Raw genomic sequence first — 19,800 nt, 5'->3', positions numbered from 1 at the left:
TCACATATTTAAAGATAAGCCTTCCAGTATCACCTCTAGCATGCTAATGCATAGCCAAAAACATATATTCAGAAACACACAGCTTTTAATAATTAAGTTACAGGAATTTTCAGCTTCCTTCTCACACTTCTTACTCTCCAAAGAGACAGATGGTTACAAAGCATCTACTGTGCATGAGGATCTAAGACCTAGATCCTCAGGTACAAGTTCATTAACAGGTAACAGAAAAAGTTAATAAACGTGTAGTCCATCTCACTGATTAGAATGTGATACTTGGTTAATCTTCCACTGACCACCTCTTTACCCAAAAGCCAACTTTATTCCAAGATCAAAGTGCTTTCATCTTGGTCATGTGCAAAACCAACACACTGGCAGGAAGAACTGACCTTCTGCAGCTGCACTCTCGGCCTAAATCTCAGAAGCCTCATAGCAATCCACTCAAGATACGAAGAAATACTGTTCACCATTGCAAACTGATTTCTTGCTGTCAAGCAAGAATGCAGAGTCAATCATTATCTGAACCCAGAGCCTGACCGCTATTCACCATTTAAAAAAAAAACCCCAAAAAACCAAAACAACAAACCAACCCCAAACATTAACATATACACACTTACAGTCTTGGAATAATATTTCCAGCATACTGTACAAGCTCATAAAGGTCTGCCACTTTCCTTCCTTTGGCAAATTCATCTGTCAGGTAGACTTCCAAGTAGTGTAGTTCATCAGAAATTGCCATGTCTTTTTCTCATAGTTAAGAATTTTAAGTTTGTAAATCTGTTGTAGACATTCTTAGTAACTTGCTCATTCACACCAAGGAGGAAAGATGCTGTACCAAATATAATCATGCCCAAGTAGGCAGGACTTCTGAAACAATAATGACTATTGGGATAAGTGTGCAAAATTAACCCCAAGCCTTCAATTGTCATTTTTAGCATATCAGAAAAGGGAAAAAAATCCCTAAACCAAAATAGCAAGCAAATGAATGTGACTGAACAGCATATCTAACGTAAAGGCATACTATGTGTCACAGAAGAGTATCATCCACAGATGGAGAAAGTAGTATTTGAATATATTCACATTCTATTCCCAAGTCACTTGAAAAGGCTCCCCCTTTCTTCAGATACCACAGTATGCACAAGTAAATACATTGAGGCACTGACTTATGGTTAGAAGCTAAGATAATAATGAAGAGCAAAAAACAAATTGGTTTTACAGACTTTGAGGTAGCATACTGCAAGCAGAGTTGTTTTACAGAGCTGATATTTTTATAGAACTAGATTCCTGAAACCTCCCAAAGGAAGGTAAGACATTAGACCTGCTTTATACCAAAGGGAAAAGAGGAACCTACACGGTGAGCAAATAAGTGTATATTCTCCTACAATATATCCAGATAACTAAATACTGAGGAGAAAAACACTAGTAAATATCTGAGACTGACGAGATGCCATTGTACCAAAAAAGCAAATAAACATTTAATTCCAAATTCAGCATTTCAGCTGTTGATTTCCTCTTCAAAGGATACAGAGCTCATAATAGCTCTTTGGAGATAACATAGAAGTCCGCAGCTCACCAAGCATGTTGGAAGCATGTTTCAGAGCATCCATGAGCTTGTTTTTGTCCTTTAGAGGAAGAAAGAGAAAATAATCTGTAAGAAATAATACCAGGCAAGTACAATATTCTAGAAAGCTACACTTTTAGCTTTTAAAAAGGCATGCAAAGATTAAGTAAACATCAGGAAAGCGATAATTCTAATTAAATCAAGTGATTTAGTATCTAGCTTGTACTACATTGCCCAACCTAATTACGTGGAACATTATACCTGAAGGTGGTAAGAAGACATATCTGAAGACAGAGCTACAGTAATAAATCATAATACTAATGGTACAAAAAAGTAAAAAGAAAACGTCACTTATGCAGAAATCTCCATCCACCACTCAGATTCTATCCAGCAAGCAAAACAGAACAGATTCTGCCCCTCAGTCTGGTCTGTTGTTTTGCCCAGACCCCATGAGGAAACCTCTAGCAGACAGAGGATACATGCTGCCAGCATACTACTTAGATTCCTCTTCCCCTACTTCTCATCCAAGAACACCACCTTACTGAAAGCCACAGTTTATTAGGCTGTATATAACTTACACTTATGATGCATATAATCACCTGGCATGACAGGATACAAGACAAACTTCGAATCTACCACCTATACATACTTGTTCAGCTCATCACAAGAAGCAGCATTAAGTTTTGGGGGAGAACAGAAAGAACTGCTAGTGTGATCCACTTAGTATATTGTCACTCAGTCACAGATAGCAGTGAAAAGCTCAGCTGCAGCTACTTCAAAGATTTCAAAAGCATTCCACAGAGTATAAAACTGAAAAAGGTGTTACCTTTCTTGCTACTGTCATTTGGCTGCAAAGTTAGCTTGGCTAACCACGTGAAAATATATGCGAATATTTAAGTTTTCATTGCAATTTTAAGCAGTTTCTCCAAATAAAAATAGGCTTCTCAAACCCAAGAAAGCTACGCATGATTACATCATCTGCCTGCATTGGCTACAATTTCAAGATAAAGATCTCAGCACAACCCTAGCCAACGGTGTTTTCCAGTCACAGAAGAATTCATGCATCAGTCTATAATTAATCACTATAAAATTTATCCTATGCAGCAGGTAATTCATTACTAGCTTCACAGTCTGTGGTTCATGCCAAGAAAAGACTACATGGAAAAAAAACAGTATGCTGAACATAAACAAGAATAGTTTCTCATCATGTAATTCCATATAAAATTAATTTGAGCAATAACCTTCTAATGTCAAATGACAGACTTATTCTCTGTTTTGGTTTACTTACATGTAAGCACATAAATTAAAGATGCATCTTTATAATTTATCTTGCCAAATACGGGAGCAAAACCAAGAAGACACATTCAAAGAATACACAAGGCTCACTCTCATTGAGTAGCTGCTTCATTTATTTGTAAAGCCTCTGCCAGAAAGATGCATAAGGGGCTAATTTCCCTCGGAGCACCAGAGATTAGTATTGATTTATTGTTTTACTCCTAGCAGACAAGAAGCTCCACTGCATTTTAAAGTCACATTCTTACCAAGCATCTCTTCATCTGGAAAGACTGCACTTTCACAGCCTGAATGGCTTCATCTAGGAGTTTTTCCTGTTCATCCTGAGGAGATTGCTGTGTTGTTGGCTGGAAGAAAAAAAAAAACAGAACTCAATTATATTTATGAAGCTGTTTATGACTTGATTCAAACTGGGTTCCCATAGTTTAGAACACAGTGCAAGTGACACTGAAGTATGACCACTCAAGAGTTGTCAGAAATAGCTGTGTGACACGTAGGGGAGAAAGTTCCCAGTACTCTGCAAAAACCCAAGGTCAGGGAGGAGATAGGTTACGAGTAGCCTGTGAGTACCATTGACTCTTGGAGTGCAAAGCCATGGGGACAGAACAGGGTCAACTTGTCCCTTCTAACATTTAGAGGTCACGAATCCAGTGCAAGTATCTAGCAAGAAAAAGCTTCAAGAGAATGCAGAGATATCACTATGCTGAGAGGAAGCATTGTTACTTCTTTCCACAGAGCTTCAAAGCAATGCCCACACCACACACTCTGCATCCATACAGATGCTTTCCTGTGCTCACAAGTCACAAGTTCTCAATTAACTGTTATCTGAGCCACACAACTCTATTAAGGACAAGTTTCAGATAAGCAAAGGATAAAGTACAGTTCGTTTCTGGAAGGTAGAAGTGACTTGCAGAAAGCAATAGAAAACTGAAGAGAAGCAACAACTCTTCACGACCCCTACTTGTCCCAGTGACCCTCTTCCTCTTACCTCTCCTCAAAGCAGCACATTCCAAGCCTTCAACTTAAGCTTTCAACATCTTTCACCTTTCCAAAGTGTTTTCTTGTAATATTAATTAAATGCATTGTTTACAGCCTTAGATTTCCCCCCAACCCAGCTACAACAGGCCTTCTCCTACTGCACCTGTTCCCTGTCCTCTACCAGACTAATGCAATTTTGAGGGAACTGGGGTTGTTTAGCCTGGAGAAGAGGCTGAGGGGAGACCTTATTGCTCTCTACAACTACCTGAAAGGAGGTTGTAGTGAGGTGGGTGTTGGTCTCTTCTCCCAAGTAGTTAGCGACAGGATGAGAGGAAGTGGGCTTAAGCTGCATCAGGGGAGGTTTAGGTTGGAAATTAGGAAAAATTTCTTTACGGAAAGGGTGGTCAAGAATTGGAACAGGCTTCCCAGAGAGGTGGTGGAGTCCCCATCCCTGGAAGTGTTCAAAAAACGGGTAGATGTGGCACTTCAGGACATGGTTTAGTCTAGTCTACCCTTGATTGGCTTAGAGTAGACTTGGTAGTGTAGGTTAATGGTTGGACTGGATGATCTTAAAGGTGTTTTCCAACCTAAATGATTCTATGAATTTGTTTCTATGAGTATCTAAGTTATCCTCTAAGATGTCCAAATTTACTTAGATCAGAACCCCTAATGTTCTCCCCACGTGCAACTAGCCTTCCTCCTAACACCTGACGAGGAAATACCACCATCCACCTATTGTTTAAGCCCAGTCTTCAATATCTGATTAGAGCCTCCCAGCCACTCCTAATCTTGCAGTCTGTTTTCAGATGGCCTCTCTGAAATATTCACAGAGACAAAAGCAGTCATGTTGCATCCCAATTACATCTTCTCCAGTCCTGACAAATACCATGCACACGGAGATTTGCACAGCAGGTTCTCCGAGCCTGCAGCTTCAGTAATTTCTCAACTATTTATACTTGTTCCCCTCATCTGCAGTGTTCAGATGGTTCCTGGTCTCCTCTTTTTAACTAAGTCTCAGTAACAAGTTAGCAGACCATGAATTACATCATCCTAATGTTCGTAAAAACAGTATCTTGAGTACTAACTCCTCCTCCCACACACCCCATGCTTGCAGTCCCAATAAGTATCTTTTGGCAACAGATTAGAACTGAGGTCTTCATCAAAACAGAGATGTTTTAATTTAACAGCAACTTAATGGTTATAGACCATTGCAGCCTTGGCACACCCATTTTCTCCCATATTTAATTGGGTTCTTGTTCTGCAGTTGGAATCTCCCTAATAAGAGTTGCAGACAGTATCTCCCCCTTGTTCTCCCCACTATCCTTTTCCACATAAAGAAAACAAGACAGTGCCATGCAACACTCTTGTTGCCTTGTTCATGCCTAAATAGGCAGTGAATCTCTGCCCTAGAAGGTTTTCAATCACCCAGCTAGACAAAACCAAGGCTGATCTGATCTAACATTGGTGACAGTCCTGCTTCAAGCAGGAGGTTATATGAAATAATATATTAATTATATATATATAATAATATAAACCAATACTTCTATGACTCAATGTGCCTCAGTAATATCCAAAGCATGCACAATAACTAACAAGCAAGTCAACAGAAAAAACTACCTCTTCTAACTACAGTAACTGCACCTCTTATAAAGCTCTCTCTATAATTAATCACATAAAGTGCAGGTCTTCCAAAAAATGATTTAAGCATAAGGCGAAAGTGGTATCCATGGGTAGATGACCCTATTTCCCAGGCAATTCAATAACTACAAACTCTAGGAAACCTCCAACAGTGAAGCAAGCAGGTTCTGCCAACAGAACTTTGCTGTAATTGCTAAGCTTTATTCCACAACAGAGCAGACTTTCAAGGAACAGAAAATGACAGTGCTGGGACTAGTGTGCAACAATCAATATCAAAATATCATGCAACAGATTTGCTGAATTATGTCTATGCCAGCACATCTGTCACACCCTACAGTCCCCTGAACCCATATTAGTGCTTTAGAGAAGATACATCACTGCTGAGCTAAATGCCACATGCTCTGATCACGCCAGATATCTCTATATTAAAGCACAGCTAGAAACAGCGTAGTAACGTTAACACTAATCACAACTTCCTAAGCCCCCTTCTAATCGGCATTAGGCTTACACAGCTACCAGTCCTGCTCTTCCATCCCCAGTTGCTCATGAGGTCATGTAGTGCTGGGAGAGCCATTTAGGCTGTAAAGCATCAAATAAGCAAGAAGACTAGCCCAGCTAATTAATAGTTTATCATTCACCTAGTTCACCGTACAACCACGTAAAACCCTGGAAACAGGGGTGTGAAAAGAAGGCCTTTGACAGCAACACCAAGTTAAAGCATTTACTGAAACACATAATATTTACTACAGCCCCAAGAAGTGGTTGGCAAGAGTGCACATGCATCAGTTGCCTTACTTTTGGTGTGAAAACCACTGGTTAAAGCATAATGGCTACTAGGAGTTTGACTACGTTTTAGATTATACAAATAACGATCTCAGAAATATCTAATTGAAGGTATACACTTTCTTATGCAACTTCAACCACTGTCTTTTAGCAACAGTTGGGGAAATAATGGAATTTCAGAGCCTTGCTGTCAGACCTAGCTTTCCCATTTACAATGAGCCAAAGTCAGCTTTACATCAAATTCTGTCTGCATCAACAGAAGACATTGACAGTATTTCCATTTCTGCTCTAAATTTGAGCAGCAAGGCCCCACACTGTATTCAACATTGGGACTGTAATAAGTACATGACTGAATTCACCAACAGCAGCATTTCCATGTTACCACAAGAGACTCACTTGTTTCTTCTGCATCTCTTCAAGATTAAGAGTGAAATTACATTCGTATCTATTCTGATTTGAAGACTGAGAAGGTGATTGGTCTAAACAAAGATGTCTTTACTACAAGGGTACTGCACTTCATGTCTAAATAAAAGACAATCTCAGCATTTTACAGGTGCACAGGCAGTGAGATAAGCATACCACCAAAGCAGTCTGAGGTGTTGTTTGTAGCAACTTTACTTCTACATGAAGAAAAGATCTTAGCAGCACCACTGAACAAGCTCCAACTCTTTCTTACTTTTCAGTTTTCAAAGTCTGAATATTTACCAGCTTACCTTCTTCTTTCTAATTCAGAAAGCAAGCTACTTTCAGCTTCAGAACTTTAGAGCATTTCTGCACATAACCTGGTTATCATCAAGTGATACACAAGATCCCATCAAGATACACATATCCTGATACATATGCCTGAAGCTTAAGGAAATTGTAGCAAAAAACAACTGAAGTAAAAAGAACATACAGCAAAAGCCTACCAATGACAGTTAGCAGGGCACACACCAAACCAGAAGCCAGTTCTTCTGTCAGATCCAATGTGGAATAAAGCTGTTTATTTTCTGTATCTTCCACTTCAAATTAGGAACCCAATAACACAAGATGGTATTTTCAAGTGTTATTTTATCAAAAAAATGCAACTGCACTGCGGAGCCCTATGCTAATCTACAAACAAGAATCTTAAACATAAGCTTTTTGAAGTGGAAGATACTTTTGACACTGCAGAAAAGCAGCCGTACTCCGTAATCAAGGCACAGAATGTCCTGCCTTGTTAACGGCATGTACAACAAGGTACAAACACCTGCATGAACACAAGATAAGCCATTTATAGCAATTATGCAGTCATTTAGACTTCAGAAATGCCTGAGCCTTACCCCCATTAGATGCACTGCAAATGTTGAAGAAAAAAAAAGAGCTGATGTGAACACAGTTCTCCGCTTCACTTGTTCCCTAACCTTCTATCCTCTGAAGCCACAAAGAAGCAAGAGAGCAGCAGAGAAGGGACAGAGAATTGCCTCTTTCAGCTGCACTATCAGTTTCTGTACAAGAGACCATAGCCTTTTTCTAGCTTTGAAGAAAGGACTATCATAAATTACCACATGCAAGTTATGGAAGTCACACAGCAGCTGAATTTGGCAGGGGGATGAGAAGAGGTGGCTTTTGGTGTGGGGTTTTTTTGTGTGTGTTTTTTTCTTTGTTTCAGGTTTTGGTTTGGGTTTTTTTTTTTTTTTTGTTTGGTTTGTTTTTTTTTTTTTTAAATAAAGGCTAGTGAACTCTAAGTTCCCTTTGAAAACAAAAATTTTTTTCAACCTGGAACTAGCTTGGAAGAAGTCTACTGCCTGGCTAATCAGAGTGGGTAATACAAGTTATCCAACAGATAACAATTAGAAAAATGTATTATCACAGCAGCAAGCATCATTCTGGACCATGCCTACCCTCATAATAGCAACTATTCTTGAACATACAAAGTGAACATTACACCTATTGTGTGCGATTTACTTATTTTCCAACACTCATCTCCAAGGGAAGACTTCACAAGATTCATACTTAGTTTCATACTTGAGACTTCGCTGCACTCTTGAGATGGCTATTATTTTGGGTAAATGCATTGACTAGCTAAGATGCTCATTCCACTTGAAAACCTGGTAAATTGCAGTACTCAAGAGAAAGAATTACGTAGTATTGAAATACAGCAGAATTCAAGGCAAGCTTGCAGAGCCTACCAAATAGCTTGTATTCTGGCAATATAGGTATCTTAAGCTGGATGCAGAGCATAAATAATACAGCGTAGAAGGTTTTGCTTCTGTTCCATTCTGAAGCGCATTTTCTGCTAATCTCCAAATGATTAAGTACTTTTCTTTAGATAACTGATGTGCTTATAGCCTATTCCAGACATGACTTTTCCTTCTGTTTGCTCACATGCTTGTGTTTAGTACCACAATGAATGAGATTTACCCAAGGAGGTTTTTCTGCCTCCTCCTAGCTGGATTTTATTAGGACTACCTACCAATCAGTCACCATCAAGACATTTAAAATGAATGCTACCCAAGATAGAAGATGGGTTAGGTACGGAAGCGGATCGGCACAACTGCCAGGCTACAGATGAAGCCTGGGTACACACAACGCATTGCTGTAAAAGTCATTGAGCTACTTGGAAATAGCAAAAAATGCATAAGCATTTTGTACCATATAGGAAGCATTACTCCGCAATACTGAAGGCACCTCCAGAACTTCTATTATATCTCACAGTATAGGACCTCAAAGATGAGCCAGAGAGAAGAAAACATTTTTCACATGTTGAAACTGGTACTTACGGCCACAGGAAGTCACAAGACATTAACAAGAATTAAGGGGCTAGACTTTTCATTCAGGGGATGATCAAGAACAGCCAGAGTCCTCTTAAAATCAGTCTCATTAAAGGTACTTAAACATTCAGCTACAAGGTTTAAACCAAGCTTGGCCATAGGAAGTGGCAGTGGAGCCTAATTTGGTAGAGGAGATTATCCCATGTTAAACACCTATAAGTTTATTTTTTCTGAATCACCTGATATCCGTTCCTATGGAAGTGACAGGCAGAGGAAAGCTGTGCCATTCTTGAGTTAATGACTACCACAAAGTATTTATGTGGGGGACAGAGACTGCTCTCTATGTAGATTTAGCATTTCTTGTCACCCAATTAAGTATTTTCCATTCATTTTTCAAGTAACATTACAGGTTTTGCCCCCATATGCACCTCTAGAGGATGTAGTATTAAACTTACACCAACATACACGTAAGGAAGTCTGTCCCAAAAGCCTAGGAACTGTGCGATCCCTGCTTTATAAAGCACTCAGTTTTTGCATCACTGTCTAGATACTGTTAGCACTGTTTATACTACACTGTAATAGTTATGGCAAATGCTGCTTAACATTTTATTGAATATTAAATCCACAGAAGACATGCTAAACAGGCAGACTTCTCAGTTTTACTAGGAAACTTGATTGTCCCCTTATTTTTATTGAAGATTGAAAAACATTCCTCAATAAGAGCTATTTCCACGGTGAAATCGCATGTTTGCCATTCTAATAAACACCAACATTAGTTCCAAAATAGCTCTATCAAGCTGGGCCCACCAGTGCAAAACCACCTTTTCTGCAGGAAGAGAAAGGAGGTTCACTAGGAAAGCCTGAAACAGCAGTCCTGGAGGGTCAGGAATGACTGAAGAGCAGACTGCAAGGTGGACAACAAGAGCACATATGCACAGCACTAGAAATGACATAACCTCGGGTGTGCGACAGGAGCAGCACGCTAAAATACACTTAAACTCTGACGGCAAGTTGCAGCAGCGGTTCCCTAATAAAAACACTTACCTCCCCTGCGCCCCTACAAGCAAACTCGGTTGAACCCAGTAAAGCAGCGACTTGCACCGACCCGCCGCAGCAGCGGACCGCGGGCAGCGCTCACCGCAGCGCGAACCGTTGCCGCAGACACAACGGACCCGGCCCTCACCTCAGCCCCGCCCGGGCCAGGCCGGGCGGCGGCCTCCGGGCCCAGGCCCAGCCCCCCCACCCCAGCCCCCCCCGCCCCGCCAGGCCCGCCCCCCACCGCCGACCGAGCGCAGCCGCCGGCGGCGCTCCCGAGCGCCTGCGAGCAGGAGCCCCCGGGCCCAGGCCGGCCCCGGGCGCCCGGGCCTGCCCCTCGGCCACCGGCGGGCACGGGCCGGACCCCTCCCACCTGCACACACGGCAGGGGCAAGGCCGAGGCCGGCGCCGGCTCCCATGGGCCGCACCCCACAGCGCCCGCCAGCGCCAGCCCCACCCGCCGCGGCCTGGCCCGGCCCGGCCGCCCGCCCCTCGCCGCCCGCGGCCCCTCACCATGGTCGCGCCGCCGCCACAAGCCGCCCCCACCAGCAACACCCCGCAGCGCCGCGCACCGTCATGTGACTGCGCCGCCCGCGCCGCCCCGCCCCGCCGCCGCGCCGCCGCCTTCCCATTGGCCTGTTCCGAGGAAGTGGGCCTCTCCAGGCCGATTGGCGTAGAGGGCGGTGATTGGCGGCGGGGCCGACCAGTCCGCTGCCGAGCCTGGCCGCGCGTCGGGGGCCCGCGCGCTGCACGGAGAGCGGGCGGCGGGATGGAGCGCGGCGGGGTGCGGCGCCTCGCCGCCCGGCTGGGCCTCGCCGACCCCGGCGTCATCAGGTACCGCGGGCCGCCCGGTAAGGCGGCGCAGCTTCCCCGCGGGCGGCCCGCCTCCGGTAGAGCCCCGAGAGCGGTATCTTCCCGCGGCGGCCGTTATCGCGGGGCGGGGGCCTAGCTGCTGCGGGTCGGTGCCGTCCCCTCACGCTGTAGGAGAGGCTGCGGGTCAGGCAGCGCTCCTGGGTGCTGCACGCAGCTCCAGCGGGCTGGCCCCGCTCTCGGGAGCGGTGTTCCCGTCCGGATGAGCGGGTCCAGCCGCGCGGTGCTGGCCTGGCCCGCTCCCCTCCAGCCGCCTGGCCTGCTGAGGCCCCTCCCGGGGGCACTGCCCGGCCCTGGTAGCTCTCCTGGCACAGCAGCGGCAGCCAAGGTCTGCTTCACCTCCTCAGCACGCCAGCCCGCCACCGGTTTCCTTCTTTGGTTCTGGTCGATGTGCAAAAGTCACAGACCTTAAGGTATATGCGGTTAATGAGACAGCCATTGCAGACTATGAAATGCAAAGCTACTGCTTCTAATTATTAGAGGAGGGGCAGTATTATCCCGTGTTTGCCGTACTGTTTAGCACCCCCTTCCCTAAGCATGTGCTGCAGGCGGGGTGCTGGACTAGGTAAACCTTGGATCAGTTCCTGCCCTGCCGTTCTTACTGTTTTGTAACTGTGGTTTTGTTAATGAGGGCTTTGTATGCTGGGTGTTTTGCAGAAAAGCTGAAGAGTATTTGCGGCTATCCCAGGTGAAATGCACGGGATTAATGGCTCAAATGACAGCAACAAGCAGTGCTGTGATGTGCCTGGACCTAGCAGCTAGCTTCATGAAACAACCAGTTGACAAAGTAAGATTCCGTATATGACTTGGCTGGCTGGTGCATCCTCCATAAGTCCACTAAAATCATTGTTCTATGTACTGTATAAAGGGACAGTAATAACTGACATTACCCTAGACCCAGTAGCGTACTGGTAGACGCAGTAGGTTTCACTACTCAGAGTTTGAAACAGGGCGAATTGAGATTAGTGTCATAGTCACTTCACAAGCTGAGCTTGTTTTGCTATGGTTTCAGCTCTTTTAGTAACAAATAAACTACTGGCAAGGATGTGAAATTTAAGATCTGTCCCTTTTACTGTGGGAGGGAAGCAGTGGCTCCAAGGAATCCTTCTCTGTAGTGGTACCTGTAAACCTCCATCTGCAGACCTGCTGGGTAATTTCACTGAGCTGCCAAAATAATGTCTGGTAGATGATGTTCGTGATTGTCCATTCACAGACAGAGGAGAATTTAAGTGGACCTGACCCCGTGAGGAGTAGCATGAAAGTATTGCTCATCTCTTCAAGTTGCCCAGATCTTGGCTACCTTTGTTTTTAACTACCTTGTGATAAAAGGGCCATGTCATATCATGTAGAAAAGACAAACCTCACTTCCAGTGACATAGTCTAAAAATAACACTGCATTAAAAGATGTGGCATTCCTAGGTGGTTAATCTTTCTGTGTGCAGTCAAAACTTACATCATTCATTGCACAAATCTGTTTAATATAGAAATTGAACTTTATTTTATGATGTTGTGTAGTTTCTCCCTAATCTAGTTGAGTTGCCTGAATAAGATGTTGGGAAGGAATCTGGCTAATTCTTGGCACTTGTCTTTGTCCTCTTGAAAGAGCTATTTTGTTAAACTCTCCGGATTGAACAAGACTACCTACCAGAGCTCCGTGAAGTCTTTGGAGTGTTTGCTAGAGGTGAACCCCAGGCTGGGAATGCGAGACTTGGCTGTGCAATTCTGCTGCACAGAGGCAGTGAACACCGCTTCAAAAATACTGCAGAGGTGAGGAAGCTCTTGTGAGTACACTGGTAACCACTACTAAGGTTCTTTGTTTGTTCGATGTGTAAAGAGCTTGAGGGTTGGAAGGGACAGGTATCTCCCACTGACTGGAGTGGTGAGGTGAGTTCTTAGCACTGACAATCCAGCCATTGATCTAGGCCACTTTTTAGAATACATGTTAGAAAGACTTAGTCTGTGAATCTCAGTAAGTCATTGTCTGAGTCCCAGTTCTTCAAGTGGGAATAGTGTAAAAAATACAGGACTCTTAGTCCCTGTATTAGTCCATAGCATCACACTGTCTTCCATTTAACTGCTGATCATGTCACAGTTCAGATGTAATGCTCAGTAGAAACAAATCCTCCCTTCTGGAGAAGCAGATCTCTTAAAATGCACATTACTCTACCTGTAAAAACAATAGGTAGAATGCTTCAATGGAGATTCAACAGATTTAACTAAAATTTTGCACTCTGTAACATCTAGTTTAACAAGAGCAATCACGGAAGAGCTCTGTTCTGGAGTGCTGTCACCCTGACAGCACGTGTTTAAATGCCATTAGGTCAGTGAACAAAGGCTGTGTATGCTTGTTGGTGCTTAATACAAACCTGGGGACAGGTGGACAATAAAAAATTAAATCCTTCAGTGCTGCACATCCACTGTGTCATTTTCCATATTTAAGCCCTCATCTGTGTAATATACATATTAGAGGAATCAAAGAAACTGTAATTCTACCCTCTATTATAGGATGGATTTATGCAAAGCATCTCATTGTAACATTTAGATGTAATGTAGAGATAGAAGTGCTGTGTGGATGAGAAGCACAAGAAATAGATTTTACTGACATGCCTCGATCCAGATCCCTAATTTAAAATACCTTTCATTCAAAAAGAGGAGGTGATCCCAGTCCCCTTCTTTTCCTTAGTCTTTTGCTTTTCTCAGCCAGTAGCAGCTGTTTCTGCTTGACTGGGTTGCGAAGGACCAAGTGATCCAACAGGAGACCTGTTCAACTGCTGAGTATCATGTGACAAATTAATTTCAACAGCTTCGTTTGAGGCAAATGCACTATACAATTATCACTTTTATTGTTGTTGTTTAGGTATGAATCCAGCCTCTCTGAAGCACAGCAAATGGACCTTGATTTCTCAAAACCACTTTTTATAACAGCTGCGCTATTCACAGCATGCAAGTGAGTATAACTTGAGGGATCTTTTAGAGGCCTAAATGCCTAGTGAGACACCAAACAGAAAGAGTGCTTACAATATAAGCAGCCAATTCATTCAGTATGTCTGAAGGGTCTTGCTTAGCACATCCTGCTGCCCTACTCCTGGAAATGGAGACAGCTGTAGCAAACCAGGCCTTTCCTTACAGTGAAGTCTCCAACCTACACTGCATTTGCCTTCAGGAGAAAGCAGAAGTATTGTATCAAATATACAGAAAAGGATCTTGAGTTACTTATCCTAAAATAAATGAAACCTGTCTTCCCTGGTGCATAGTTGGATGCTGTGGGTAATTCCGTTAGGACATATCCATGGCAGTGGCTGAAAAACTTCTGTTAGTGTTTTGCACTTCACCCTCCTTCCTTTTAGCTTAACGAGCATAACATAATCCCTTAGTAACATTTTCAGAGTTAGTGAGGGGTTTTTTCCATTGTCAGGGTAGATTTGAGCTGGGCACAAAGCAAGAAGTTGCATGGCTTTTCGTGAGATACTGCTCAAGGTGCAAGAATGGCTGCCAGCTTACTTATGAGCACCAAGAAGCAGCCATTCTGAAGAAGGAAAAGCCCTAAGCCCTACCCCATCATATCCTGAGAGTGCTCTAACCTTTGGGAGATGGATCTAATAGCTGTAGGCCTGTATCAGCTTGGAAGATAGGTGTCAGGAGCACCTGACTCAGCCAACCCTTTGTAAGAATTTGCTTGCATGCAATACAATACCCTTTCAGTATTACACCTTGTAACAATCTTATGAAGCAATTCAGGTGCTGTGTAGTTGCACAGCTCCTGACAAATGTTCTCTTGACACAGGGGTCCCATTCAGCTTTTTGTAGTAGTGGGATTTTGTCCTGGTTCCCTCAGAATCTGAAAAGTACCTTTTCTTAATAGAGGTTCCTTGTATAACTTGAACTAACCCTGAGTTTCAATTCCTAAGGTGTATTGACTGATTAGTGTAGGGGTCTATTTTTTTAAGCAAATTTGTTTCCGAGTGAGACAAGGATTAGATAGGACAAAAACTCAGGCCTGCCTCCTTCATTCTGACAGGCAGTGTTGGTACAGTAAACATCACCTCACCTGAGTGATAGTTGCTGGAGCATTGGTTTGTACAGAGATAACTTAACTTCCTTTTGTAGGTGTTTGAAGCTAAAAGTGGACAAAACTAAAATGTTGGCTACATCTGGGGTGAAAAAAGCAATATTTGACCGGCTGTGCAATCAGCTGGAGAAGATGAGCCAGCCACTCAGCAGTAAGTTTTTGGCCTTATCCCTGTAAGACAGCATACCTGTCACCTGCCTCACAGTGCCCCATCCTTTTCCACTGGTGATTTCCTTCTGACCGCTCTCAGCTGTCCCCTTCCAGCCAAACCTGCCCATGCATTCCAACGTGTTACCTGCAGCCCAGTTCCCAGTCACAGTCATTGCTTCTGGGGAAGTCACAATAGCTTAGCATGTGGCAAGGCCAAAAATAAATATTTTCCTCTCTTCTCAAATGCTCACTGCTCCTTACATTCTCTGCTGCTGCAATTTATTCCCTGCTTCTCCCATACTACCTGACCTATCATGGATTCCTCCTTCTTGCTTGCTTTCTGCATCCTGTTAACATGGCAACATGACACACAAATTAACATAAACATCTTGCTACCTCTCTTGCTTTGACTGACTCACTTCTGTGTTTTCCTTTCTCCCACTGCAGGATTAACAAGCCTAAGCCTTGCTCTTCTGGTAGTAATTCAGCCATTACCTGACACCATCCCTCCACATACAGTGGGCAGACACAAGGAATCTTTCTTGCCCATTGTTGAACCTGCAGCTCTCTCCACTCCTTTTTGTGGAGGGGGAAGACTGAAATACAATACATGCCTTCCCGTCCTTCTATCTCTGCTCCTTCCTACTTATCTCCTTTTTCCTTTCGCAGGCTTTCATTCTTATTCTCCCACTGACAGCACCCCTGCTTCACCCTGTCTTCACGCTCCATATCATGAAGTTTTCTGGAATGTGCTGCCTGAACCCAAACCAAAAGCTGCTGTTCTCTTCCTAGGCGTGGACCTTGCCATAGTGCAGTGCCCTATAAAAAAAAACCCAAAACCTTACCCTACCACTAAAGCAGCTGAAGGCAGCTGGGAGTTTCTGTATCAGTTCAGGGAAGAGCGTGCATCTGTATACATGGACAGCCCCCCATGTGTTGTGGGCATCTATAATACAAACTGTGGAAATGGGATAGAAGCGGAAGAAATAACTGATAATCCTGCCTGAGTAATCAAGAAGGGTAGCAGTGTGGTTTTGGGGTATGAACGTGGTGGATCATTGTGGTTACAAATTCAGCAGCAGTGCTAGTTAAAGCAGCCAACCAGTCCGTGCAACCCTTGAAGTGTGCTGGCACCTCTGCGTGTACAGCTTGAGCATCAGTCTGGACCAGGGAACCGCTCTGACTGGGAGAGAATACTTTTGGAAGGTGGCACTGCTGTCAAAGAATTGTGTGTACAACACCACCCTTGGGGCCCCAAACACCATTCAGAAGTAAAGCAGCTTGCTTATTATTTTAGAAGATGATGTTCCACTGGCTGCAGAGACACCTGAAAGCTTGCAGACCAACCTGGAGCCCTGTGAGAAGGAAGATGGTAAGTTGTGTTTAGCTATGAACTAAAATCACCTCACCAGAGCAGTTCTGAGCCTTATTGCTGCTTAGTATTTTAGTTGTGTAACATGCCATAACATTCAGTTCACAGCAGCTTACTCCATTCTGCAAACCACTGTCTAATGAAAGGACAATGGTGTTTATACTGAGTAGTCCTAGTAGAATTAAGGACAACTGTTCCATTCAGACACAAAGGTGAAGAGGTGACTCTTCCAGCAGGTGAGGGGAGCAGCAGACTACAGCATTAGATAACACAGTGACAGACCTTGTGCTCAAGTCTGTACATTTGCTCACTGCCATGGTTATTCCCAGCGACACATTGCCCGTGAGGGCCTGTCATGGACTTTCTCTTTCTCTCATAGGATCTGAAGATGATGAGGAGATGCCATGCAAACGGCCAAAGACTGAAACAAAGCAAGACTATGAAGAATGGAAAAAGAAAATCTTGGAAAATGCTGCTAAGGCACAAGAGACAAGTAGGAGTACTGTCTCTGTAGTGCCACCTAGTAATGTAACTACTGCTTGCTCATAATTTTAACTCTCCCTCTGCTCTAACAAGAGTTCCAGTAGCATGAGTGATGGCTGCCTGGTAGCCAGCTGATTTTATTTATTAGCTAGTTTTTAAGTATTTAAGAATGTTATTTTTAGTAAATGACACCAGAATTGAGATGATTTTACAAGAAGCCTATCTGACTACTCGCCAGGCTGGTACCTGAGCAGCTTGACATTAGGTGGTAGAATAGCTTAATTCTCTTGCTGCAAGAAGCAGGTAACCTTCTAATGCTGTGTTAAGTGTTAAAGTTACAAGTATGCCCTTGGGCCCCTGGCTGGAAGTAGTCAGTGAAAAAAAGAGGGAGGGGACTAACAGTGCCTTGTTAAACTGCAAAACCAGCAGAGAAATTAAGACTGATAATTTTTTATTATTATTATTATTGAAGAAACATTGTTTAGTCACTGAATTTGACTTATTTTTATGACCTGTATGGGACTGGAGTCTCTTGTACTTGTAAGGGGTCCCAAATATTCCAAGAAACAATAAAAATACTGGAAGGAAAAGCTTTGTATTATGATACCAGGTTCTTAGCACTTGTCATATATAAAACCCTTAGAGCACCACATAAAAGATGTACAGGAGATGTCTGTGCTTTAAGAAGGAAGATATCCAGGGGGCAAGGATCTTGTCTGGGTAATACAGGTTTTTTGCATCTTGCAGTCATAAATTTAGGGAATAGGAGAAAGAGCCCTGTGCTGTAGTTCTTGGAGGCAACGTCTGCGGTCCTACGCTTTCATCCCAGCTACTCAAGCTACCATTTGTGTTAACTACTTTTTGAAGTAAAAATCATTACTTTTAGCAGTACAGGGCTGGTGTAACTATAATAAAACCAGTCTAAGTCTTTGGCTTAAGTCTTTTGCTTCTCTTGCATGTTTTCTGCCTGGGATGTGCAAAGAGAAGTTAACTTTCATAAACCCTCATTTCAAAACAACCCAGAAAACCCCACATGTCCATATGAAGCAAGGTAAATTATCTCATGTCTGAGCATTTAGATTTGAAACACTGCCCCCACCTGAGCTTCTTCTCAGCAGTATTTTAATGGCTTGCCAAATGCCTCACTGCTGTGCATGCTCCCTGCTTACCTGGGTGACACTGATCGCACCAGGTTTACAATAGTTGATTGATATCATTAACTGCTTCAGATATCAGTGTATGGGGCCAGTTCTTTTTGTCATACTTACTGTTCCAGTGACTTGCAGGTCACCTGTGGTTCATCATTTTAGCTTTTTGTAGACCCCAAAGCAAAATGCATAGGACATGGTGAAACATCCCATAAGGCTGCAGAGGTGGGTTCCACTGTACTGCAGAACCATGTGATGGCTGCCGAATCTAAAGGGATTTCTTTCTATTAGAAACAGAATAGCAATCCTGCTGGGCAGATGCACCTTCTCTTTGTAGAAAACGGAGAGGAAATACGTACAAGACAGCAGAGAGCATCTGTGTGTTACCCTCTTACAAAAATAGAGGAAGCAGCACACAGTAATTGGAAAATTAAAACTTACTGGCCATTTTCCTTTCACTTCTCCTCCCAATGCATGAAAAAGGAAAGCACTTGAAGCCAACTTTACTTTAATTAGCAAGAGCTATTTCATTCCAGATGAGAGTTCTGAAATGTAACAGTAACTCTTGGGGAATGGACTCCAAACAAATGCCTGATGTGCAGATAAAATATTGGATAATTAACCCATACTGAGTAAGAGCTGTAACAAAATGTCTGCCATTTAAAGTCTGATCTAATACATAGCAGAGGGTCCTCAGGATGGGAGAGAATCCAACCTCGTACATTAGCATTCTGTTGTTAAGACCTGCTCAGACATGCTTTCAAGGTTTGTTTGTCAGGGGGGTTGAAACCAAAATTGAAGAATAGGCTTGTTCCACTTTAATGAAATTTATTAGTATTAATTCAGAAATATACAGACCAATTAATACAATCACATTTAGCATGCAGAACCACCGGGGAAGGAGAACATGAACAAAAGTGGGCCTTCACAGAAGGTGATACATTGTCAAGATTATTTCACTTGATTTTAATTCTTCTGTCTCAATTCTGGAAATGCTGCAGAAGTCCAGAATTCAGGACTGTGCACAGTGCAAAGCACTAGAGTGGAAAAGATAACTAGACTAGGGTAAGCCAGTCTTACAAACCTCTTTATTAGCAGCCAACACTTTTGCTAATTCAAGGGACATGAAAGTCCATAAAGTTAAAGGGAGCTTTACAGTGGTTTCATGCCTTTGCTGGAAAGCTAGTTTTAGTAGTATTAGTTTCTGTTTTTCTTAAAAGCCCATCCAGCTCACACTGAGTTTTGCAAAATCTATAACAGGAATAAAGGAAATCACAGGTTTAATAAATAATGTTATACTTTTTGCTGAGAGATCATAAGTGGCTCCAACTCTTTATACATTAGGAAAAAGTTTAAAATCCAAAATAAGTTAGTATTGTGAAGAAAACGTTTAATGTTCAAGAGCAAAGTGGGGGGGGGGGGGGGGGGGGGAAGGGCTTCAACCTCCTAATTGGGCTAAAGGCAGTCTGGCAACACGCTGTTTCCCTACCACTGAACATCAATAAAACCTGTTTTGTATATCACACCATATCAACTTCTCAAACTTCATTAAAATTGTCAGAGGGGAGAAAAAAAATCCTCAAACTAAAACTTAAAAAATTAAGGGCTGTAGTCACAGGCAATGAGAAGCACTTACAAGTTTTAAATACATATAAAACAATGTCTGGAAATCTTGTCTTTTCTGGGCAACA

General features: G+C 43.0%; 2 protein-coding genes across 2 annotated transcripts in view; one reads left to right on the top strand and one right to left on the bottom strand.

Moving 5' to 3' along the window:
• Positions 1-10,562, bottom strand: part of VPS35 (VPS35 retromer complex component) — a 31,881-nt gene extending 21,319 nt beyond the window's left edge. The window contains exons 1-4 of the mRNA XM_075714828.1: positions 10,531-10,562; positions 3,100-3,198; positions 1,523-1,619; positions 615-738 (exon numbers count right to left, since the gene is read on the bottom strand). Of these exons, the coding sequence (XP_075570943.1) occupies positions 615-738; positions 1,523-1,619; positions 3,100-3,198; positions 10,531-10,533 (323 nt within the window). The 5' untranslated portion in view covers positions 10,534-10,562. The remainder of the gene's footprint in view (positions 1-614; positions 739-1,522; positions 1,620-3,099; positions 3,199-10,530) is intronic.
• A 224-nt stretch (positions 10,563-10,786) lies between these two features.
• On the top strand, positions 10,787-17,206 carry ORC6 (origin recognition complex subunit 6). The gene is made up of 7 exons (XM_075715439.1): positions 10,787-10,851; positions 11,545-11,674; positions 12,491-12,654; positions 13,745-13,834; positions 14,995-15,107; positions 16,404-16,478; positions 16,858-17,206. Exons 1-7 carry the CDS (start codon positions 10,787-10,789, stop codon positions 17,025-17,027), a joined length of 807 nt encoding a protein of 268 aa, XP_075571554.1. The 3' UTR covers positions 17,028-17,206.
• Positions 17,207-19,800: the final 2,594 nt, after the last annotated feature.

This window comes from Pelecanus crispus, chromosome 8 (assembly GCF_030463565.1).
Source record: "Pelecanus crispus isolate bPelCri1 chromosome 8, bPelCri1.pri, whole genome shotgun sequence".
Lineage (NCBI taxonomy): Eukaryota > Metazoa > Chordata > Aves > Pelecaniformes > Pelecanidae > Pelecanus > Pelecanus crispus.
This window is presented reverse-complemented; position numbering and strand designations above follow the sequence as displayed.

Coding starts and splice junctions, on each gene's coding strand:
- ORC6 (XM_075715439.1), top strand. CDS start 10,787: ATGGAGCGCGGCGGGGTGCGGCGCCTCGCCGCCCGGCTGGGCCTCGCC. Junction 10,852..11,544: donor GCCGACCCCGGCGTCATCAG/GTACCGCGGGCC, acceptor GGTGTTTTGCAG/AAAAGCTGAAGAGTATTTGC. Junction 13,835..14,994: donor GCGCTATTCACAGCATGCAA/GTGAGTATAACT, acceptor TTCCTTTTGTAG/GTGTTTGAAGCTAAAAGTGG.